Raw genomic sequence first — 8,856 nt, 5'->3', positions numbered from 1 at the left:
AGTAGCTGGGACTACAGGCACCCGCCACCTCGCCTGGCTAGTTTTTTGTATTTTTTAGTAGGACGGGGTTTCACCGTGTTAGCCAGGATGGTCTCGGTCTCCTGACCTCGTGATCCGCCCATCTTGGCCTCCCAAAGTGCTGGGATTACAGGCTTGAGCCACCGCGCCCAGCCTCTTTTTTTATTTTTTAGTGGAGGTGGGGTTTCACCACGGTCTCGATCTCCTGACTTTGTGATCAGCCCTCCTCGGCCTCCCAAAGTGCTGGGATTATAGGCATGAGCCACCGCGCCCAGCCTCCCCCTAGATTCTTGGTATCTCGCCTTCCCTGTCTGAGAAGCATCCTTCCTCTCCTGATCCCAACTCCAACACCCTCTGACAGATCCTCCCCCTTGTGCCAACAGCTCAGTTTGCTGTGGTTGGACCGCCTGGGCCCATCCTGGCCATGGTAGGTGAAGATGCTGATCTGCCCTGTCACCTATTCCCAACCATGAGCGCAGAGACCATGGAGCTGAGGTGGGTGAGTTCCAACCTAAGGCAGGTGGTGAACGTGTATGCAGATGGAAAGGAAGTGGAAGACAGGCAGAGTGCAGCGTATCGAGGGAGAACTTCGATTCTACGGGATGGCATCGCTGCAGGGAAGGCTGCTCTCCGAATACACAACGTCACAGCCTCTGACAGTGGAAAGTACTTGTGTTATTTCCAAGATGGCGACTTCTATGAAAAAGCCCTGGTGGAGCTGAAGGTTGCAGGTGAGCCTCCAGGTTTTGTTCTGAGAACACTTCTCTGTAGGATCTAGAGCAGATGCAGAGTTCCTCTTCCAAAAGCACTGCAGACACTCCTGGCTGCTCACTAGCAATTGCCTGCACTGCCTTCCAACTTAGCTTGTCTGAGGCCTTTAAGAAAGACACAGGTTTTCCTTTAGGAAGAATTCCTGCTGTGCCCTACATGCTCAAGTAATGAAATCCCTTCTGCTGGCCACCAGAGAAATAAGCAAAGTGAGGGAGGAGGGATAGGAAGCATAAGAAATCATCTCTTCAGTGAGAGGTACACAGTCATTCGTGTATAGTTGTGTACCAGGTGGCTTCTGTGGCCCCACTAGGTACATGCTATTGTGGGCCCTAGAAGACTGGGCTTTTGGGACTGTATCTGCTGCCAATGTTCTCGAGCCAATGACCCTAGAATACACCTGTAGTCATGGGAGCTGTGTTTCTTACTTGTTGCATTGAAGAAGAACACACATCATGGGGAGCTGTGGCGGAGTCTCAGTGAGAAGCTGTTAGAGCTGACTTAGTATGTAATTTGGGCTTGTGTTAGGGGATTTTGGAGGAGGGTTTATAGACTTCAGCCTCTGCTCTGGATGAGATGTTGTCAGGAAGGTGTGCACAGGTTGATTCTATGAGTGAGAACCTTAATCAATCTTATCTAGGAAGAAGGAGACTAGGGTGAGACTGAAGCTGTAATTGATGAAGGGACAGCAATCCCTGATTGTCGATGGGGGATGTTTTGGTCATTGCTGTGGTTTGCACAGTGTTCATGTTTTTCTCTTTGCTCACACAGGATGTGGGGTGGTCTTGTTTTTCCCATGATCCATCATAGTCACAAAGTGCCATCATCTGATGCTGGTGTTCTGTGAAATCCCTTTTGTTCAACAGGAGGACACTGAATCCTGTTGTTGCTTCCAGATGAGGGGGCTGCCCTTTTCTTTCTCAGTGCAATCCTTTTCCCTGTGGCTTCTGTTTAAGGGTTTGGTCAGTAGGGATCTGTAGCAGATGCAGAAGGGAGGGAGAGAAAATAGAGGTCTGGGTGCTTATTCCCTGGCTTCCTTCCTGCAAGGTACCCTCGGCCTGACTGCATTGCCTTGCTGAAGGTCACTGTCCCTCTCAAGAAAGTCCTCAATGCATAAATATCTTCTTTTATGTCTTCAAAACAGCTCCTTCTCCTCCTCCCTCTGGTAACTGGAGTGGGTGGGAATAGCCCCACTGTCACTGACCCTGGGATACTGCACTCATTCATGTAGCTTTCTCCTCACCAGGACCACACTTTTGTAAGCAGCTCTGAAATGAAATTCTTCTTGAATTATGGAATGTGAGTGTGCCCTGATTCCTTTTGAGACCCTCCATGACACAGGAGCTCTCAAGAATTTAGGCTGATTCATCCTTCCACAGCACTGGGTTCTGATCTTCACATTGACGTGAAGGGTTATGAGGATGGAGGGATCCATCTGGAGTGCAGGTCCACTGGCTGGTACCCACAACCCCAAATACAGTGGAGCAACGACAAGGGAGAGAACATCCCGGCTGTGGAAGCACCTGTGTTTGCAGATGGAGTGGGCCTGTATGCAGTAGCAGCATCCGTGATCCTGAGAGGCAGCTCTGGGGAGGGTGTTTCCTGTACCATCAGAAGTTCCCTCCTCGGCCTGGAAAAGACCGCCAGCATTTCCATCGCAGGTCAGTACCTGCTTGCCTCAGATCTTCTGAACTGAGCTGTGGCAGTTGAATGAAGGGGGAGGTGTTAGTGTCTGCAGTCAACCTGGGTCTCTGCACTGAATATAAGGCCCAAAACACAGACTTGGAGACTCCTCCTTGCACCAGGTGAGCTTCTCTCCTCCATAAAGCTGTTCATGACACAAACATTTACTGAACATTTTCTGTCTGCCAGAAAATGTGACAGGCAATGGGAATTGGGGAATAATTGTTAAGATAAGCTGCTTACGTAAAGTCAAAAGACGGAAAGGGAAAACATGTATGTATGTGTGTGTGTGTATATATATGTGTGTGTGTGTGTGTGTGTGTGTATTTACAAACCCATATCATAGAGAAAGGGCTAATCTCCTTGAGACAGAAGATTTTAAAAGCTGAGTAAAACATTTTAACAAAGGTCATACATTGTTTAATTTACAGAAAAGGAAATAACCCACAAATAAGTGCTCATTCTCACTCATTAGAGAAACATACTGAATCATTTTTCACTTATGGTATTGGCAAAAATCAAAACAAACATCTGTTGGTTGATAACACATGGTTATGGCAGGAATGTAGGAAGACTGTGACTCCTAGGCATATGCAGGGATGACTTGTATTTTTGGTGTGCATTAGCACAACCTCTGTTGGGGACTACATAACAATATCCAAACTACATCTTTAGTAATCCAAAGTTCTGCTTCTGGGAATTGATTTGGTAGATAAACTTGCATTTGTGTGAGTTGATCCAGGTAAAAAGTTATTTTTTATAGCACTGATTATGACTGCACAAGGTTGGAAACTATGCAAATGTTCACTGCTGGGGAACTTGCATGCAATGGATACCACTCAAGTGTGAAAGAAAAAAGAGAGAATTCTCTCTATACTGAAGAAGAAAAATCTCCAAGATTAACTTTGCACAGAAAGAGCAAAATGCAGAGTGGTGTGTACGGAATGCTATCTTTAGTGCAAATGAGAGGAAAAACAAGCATATATTTTAATTTACATTTTTAAGTTAACAAGCAGTGTCATAACACCCACTAGGTGTCAGGCACTTTATAAGTTTTAATTTAATCCTTCTCACTTCAGGAGAAGGGCAGTAGGAACAGAGAGGTTAAGTAATTAGTCTAAAGTCACACTGCAAGTCACCTAAAGGAGCCAGCATTGACACCCAGGGCCTCCAGCTCCAAAGTTCCTGTTCTTAAGCATCATATTAAGTAGACTAATTTGAAGTCAAAAAAGGGAGGGTGGGAGGGAGGACTGGGTGGATGGGAGACTTGTGTGACTTTTTATACATGTATTTTTGAACCATGTGCATGTGTTACCTATTAAAAAGTTGAATTAGAAAAAAAGTGTATGATATTCTCTAGTCACTCACTTTCCACATGAGAGGCAGACATCTCAAGAGAAGGAATAGTAGCAGCCTCTAGTGGGGGTTTATCAAAGTCTTACCCATTGTCCTCTGAGATTTTAGGATGAGAAAGATTATTTAACCTTGTGAGATAGATTCCGTGCCCTGTGACCTGGGGTGATCAGCTAACACCTGGGGTGCTGCAGTCTGGGGAGGCTGAGTGCACTGGCCCCCTTGGCCCACAGCCCTTCCCTTCACAGGCCCCTTCTTCAGGAGCGCCCAGAACTGGATCGCTGCCCTGGCAGGGACCCTGCCTGTCTTGCTGCTGCTTCTTGGGGGAGCCAGTTACTTCCTGTGGCGACAGCAGGAGGAAAAAAAGACTCTGTTCAGAAAGAAAAAGAGAGAGCAAGAGTTGAGAGAACTGGCATGGAGCACAGTGAAGCAAGAAAAAAGCATAAGAGGTAGCTGACCCGGGAGTTTACCTGAGCCCCTGGCTTACAGGCCAAAGCCCAAAGACCTCATACCCATCCCCACCCCAGAGCTGGGTTGTTTTTAAGGTTTATTTTTTAGAGAACTCCCTCACCTGTAACAGTTCATTATTTTTTCTGCTTATTTTCCAGAGAAGCTCCTGGAGGAACTCAGTAAGTTCCCATTCCCCCAGAGACCCAGACATGTCTTCCTGTCCCTGCTTTATGAGCCTTGATGCATCTTCCCTGTTCCTTCCATTGCAGGATGGAGAAGTATGCAGTACACGGTTTGTAAGTGACTGACATTTTTTCTGATTTTGAATCTTTAACTGTCTGTGCTTGAATAGTTTCCACTCTTAACTTTTTCCCCAGCGTTAGGAAGTGGTCTTAGATCTCTTTGACTAAGGAAAGAAAATAAATGTGCCAATTCCTAGTCATTGCCAAAAAAAAAAAAAAAGGAAAGAAAGGAAAAAAGAAAAAGAATGTGACTCATTGGAATAACACCCAGGAGAAGTGTTTCTTTTTCGCTCTCTTTCTCTCTCTCAACTGCTCTCCAAGAAAAGATGCCTTCAATTTATCTCTACCAGGGGCCACAGACTCTATAGCCCTGCAAAGCACTGAGGAATATCCAGGGGCACACTTGTAAAGGAAGGGGGAAGAGGTGGATCAAGTGCATTCTCTATGGTAGGAACTTCACTCGTCATTTTACATAATCTATAGGCTCCAGAGAAGGCAAAGAAGAACAAAAGATAACAAAGAACAAGAAAATCAGAAAAGAGAGAGGGAGAAAATTGTGTCTAATAAACAAGAGTGGCTTGAATGGTTTCTCAGTTGGTACCAATTTATTCTAACTGGCTTCAAAAACTAGTTCCTGAAATTGCTCATTAAATTTCCCAAATTTTTTTCAGGGTAAGGTAGGAAATTACAGATTTAAATAGAAGGATCTTGCATACACACACACACACACACATATATATATATGCATATAGACATGGTGACACCTATGCCTAGGTATAGCAGTATAGATACATTCCAAATATATCAGCTGAACACCATCAGGAAGGAACTCTCACAGTGTCTGCCATGTTACTAGCATTGACTGATGTTCCTGGATTTGATATTAAGAACGACACCATAGAAAGAATTGAACCTGCAGAGGAGGAAGATACAGGTGGTTAAAAAAAAAAAAAAAAAGAAAGAAAAAAGAAAAGAAAAAGATTAGATTAATGTAAAGTCAAGGGAATAGGGCCAAATCAAACATGGCAAGCTAAGGTGACATCTTTACCTTTCTTTCATTGTAGTGGGAGAGAGACCTTCAGCCTATAATGGTGAGTGAGCCTGATGCTCTCTGAGTTTGCTGGGACACGTGCCATGAACATTTCAACCTTTTCTCTGCTGTGACCCACTGATGTTCTCATTTGCATGAATCAGATTTAACCAAAAGACTCAATTTCTCTATGGTGGGGGGTTGATTTCTGCTTTTCTGGAGAATCTGAGAGACTCCTGACCCTACACACCCCCTTGCAAAGCCTGGCCATGCAGCCTGTACCCTTCATGACAGAGGGAACAGAGCCCACCATTTTTTAGAAAGTGCCATCTCTGATCCATCAGAGTTGTAGAGAAGGGAGGCTGGACCCTGGAAGAGATTCACAAGAAAAGGAGAGAAAACATGTAGTGAGGAGAGAATGCAGTGGGGAAAGTACAAGAATACTGACCTTTTCCTTATCTGTGTCTCCTTCCTTTCAGAATGGAAAAAGGCCCTCTTCAAGCCAGGTGAGTAAATCACTGTATGTTCCCTGGACCACCAACCTGAAGGACTATATTCCTTTTCCTGTTTACTTCTCCAACTGTTGTGATTTGGGGAAGAAAAGCAACCATGACTAGGAATTTGGGGTAGGCAACAATAAATTCCAATCTGAAAAGTGGACCCATCTCCAAGACCCTTCCCACTGAGAGCCCAGGGAACCAGGGTGATTAGATATCTTGGGATTCCTCAGACCTTCCTGGGAAGGAAGACACAGAAAGGGTGGAGCTGAGGGGAAAGAGGCACACACTGAGTGATACTGCAGGGAGAGTGAGGATGGAAATGCCAAGGAGAGGAGGCAATGGCTGCCCAAAGAACTTAGTCCTTCCCAGACTTCTCATGCCACCTACTGCCAGTGCCTCCTCAAAAAACGTAATGCTTCTGAGCTTTGGCCTCCATATTTTTAGGTGATGATTTCAATCTGTGTTTGTGGGGGTTGAGGTGAAGACTGAAGGAATAATACATATCCATTGGTCAAAAACCTAGTAAGAAGGAGATGATAAATTCAAACTGGGTGGCTGAAGAAGGTTTGCGGAAAGGAGGGTTAAGGGAAAGCAACAAAGAAAAGTGCAGTGCCCCCATGGTTCCCAACAGTGGGGAGCTGTCTCCACCCCTAGCCTGGGAGGGGTAGGGAGGGGAGGCAGTTACTGGAACCCAGAGAAAGAGGTAGCTCAAAGACAGGGCTTCCTGAGAACAGTCATCAGGCCTTGTTAGAGCCACACCAGCTGCTGCAGGCAGAGAGGAAGCAGGAAAATAAACGGTGTGTCTCTCATTTCTTTCTCCTTCCAATCTTCTATCAGGGCCTCCCATTGGCCAAACCCAACAGCAAACCAGAGGACAAGGGAGCCCAGTGGCACTGTGCTTAGAGGGCAGATTCCTGGGGCCCAAAAGAGTGTGGAGAAAGTTAAAGGGTGGAGAGTGAATCTAGGTCATATAAGGCCCCACATAGAGCCCAGCACAGAGACAGCCTTGCAGCTATTAGAACATCAGGAACTTCCTTCGTGCCCTGCCGTGGGCTGAATAAATAACATGATTCCCCTATACTATGCTAGAGATTCGTATTTTTATCCCCATTTTTCAGGTGAGGGAATGCCTTAGACGAGGCTCCACCTTGTTAAATAAATTGGATGTATGGGAAAATAGACTGCAGAAAAGGGGTACACATTTAGCTCATGAGTGGTCAAATGAAGGTTGAAAATTGACCTCTGATCATAAAGCATTAGTGGGCAGAGTCAATGTGGGGAGGAAAACAAGAAAAAGGTAGAAAGAGGATGCTTGCTGCTTCCTGAGGCAGCATCAGGGTGTTGGGTTAGGCAGATGCTGAGGCAACTCTCATTTCACCCTCCTCTTCCCCTCTGGATACAAGATACGTGGGGCTTTCTCTCCTGGCATCAATGAGAGAGTCACATTTAGGGAAGGCTAGGGACGCCGGGCTCTGGACTCAGGTCTCCTCAGCACAGCCCAGGTCTTGTATGCTGAAGCTCTGAAATCCAGGAAAAATGGTTGACCCCATGGACACTTCCTCAAATTCTCTACAGCGGATGTGATTCTGGATCCCAAAACAGCAAACCCCATCCTCCTTGTTTCTGAGGACCAGAGGAGTGTGCAGCGTGCCAAGGAGCCCCAGGATCTGCCAGACAACCCTGAGAGATTTGATTGGCATTATTGTGTTCTCGGCTGTGAGAGCTTCATGTCAGGGAGACATTACTGGGAGGTGGAGGTAGGGGACAGGAAAGAGTGGCATATAGGGGTGTGTAGTAAGAATGTGCAGAGAAAAGGTTGGGTCAAAATGACACCTGAGAACGGATTCTGGACTATGGGGCTGACTGATGGGAAAAAGTATCGGACTCTAACTGAGCCCAGAACCAACCTGGAACTTCCGGAATCCCCTAGGAAAGTGGGGGTCTTCCTGGACTATGAGACTGGAGATATCTCATTCTACAATGCTGTGAATGGATCGCATATTCATACTTTCATGGACAACTACTTCTCTGAGCCTCTATATCCTGTTTTCAGAATTTTGACTTTGGAGCCCACTGCCCTGACCATTTGTCCAGCGCCAAAAGAAGAAGAGAGTTCCTCCAATTCTGACTGAGTGGTGATCATTAGGTGTCTCCCTAGAGACACCAGTGACCCTGGGCTTAGCTAGGGAAAGTGGGGAGCCTCAGGCTGAAGTAACTTGTCTCTGCTTCTCCCTGCCCAGCTTAGGGCTGAGGGCCTCCCCCTCTACAGCAACCAATCACAACCATAAGCTACAGGCACACACTGAAGCACTTCACTGATACTCGTTCAATTATTCATATGCCAGTTGTTTGAGTTTAGTACCACTTTATTGTCCTCTTAGACAGATAAGGAAACTGGGGTGCAGAAAAGTGAATTCACTTTACAAAGTAGACATGACTACTTAATAACAGAGCTGGGATCTAAACAGCAGTAACTAACATTAATGGAGAACTTAAAAATGTTCTGAGTGCTGTGTTACGAGCTTTGGTGGATGTCACTCCTTTAATCCTCACAACACCCTGTCAGGTAGTCTCATTTTGCAAGTATGGAAGCTGAGGCAGGGCAACATTAAGTAACTTACATAACTCATGCAGTAATTTGTGCAGCTGGGAGATGGTCAGCTTCAGTCCCTGGCCATTTGCCCATTCTTTTCCACCCGGATTCTTCGCTGATAGGAAGAACCCACCTGTAGCCCTGAGGTTCTTTTCCCAGGACAGCTCCAGGGTAAGGATCATTGTAGGTGGTTGTGGAGTTGACATTCCTGTTGACTCC

General features: G+C 46.0%; 1 protein-coding gene across 1 annotated transcript in view; it reads left to right on the top strand.

The window, feature by feature from the left end:
- LOC105529311 (butyrophilin subfamily 3 member A1-like) overlaps positions 1-8,332 on the top strand; it is a 12,573-nt gene extending 4,241 nt beyond the window's left edge. The window contains 10 exon segments of the mRNA XM_011966422.1: positions 402-749; positions 2,166-2,447; positions 4,071-4,271; positions 4,431-4,451; positions 4,542-4,568; positions 5,579-5,605; positions 6,024-6,050; positions 7,620-8,156; positions 8,191-8,261; positions 8,264-8,332. Coding sequence (XP_011821812.1) covers positions 402-749; positions 2,166-2,447; positions 4,071-4,271; positions 4,431-4,451; positions 4,542-4,568; positions 5,579-5,605; positions 6,024-6,050; positions 7,620-8,156; positions 8,191-8,261; positions 8,264-8,332 — 1,610 coding nt within the window.
- Positions 8,333-8,856: the final 524 nt, after the last annotated feature.

This window comes from Mandrillus leucophaeus, unplaced genomic scaffold (genome assembly GCF_000951045.1).
Source record: "Mandrillus leucophaeus isolate KB7577 unplaced genomic scaffold, Mleu.le_1.0 Scaffold760, whole genome shotgun sequence".
NCBI lineage: Eukaryota > Metazoa > Chordata > Mammalia > Primates > Cercopithecidae > Mandrillus > Mandrillus leucophaeus.
This window is presented reverse-complemented; position numbering and strand designations above follow the sequence as displayed.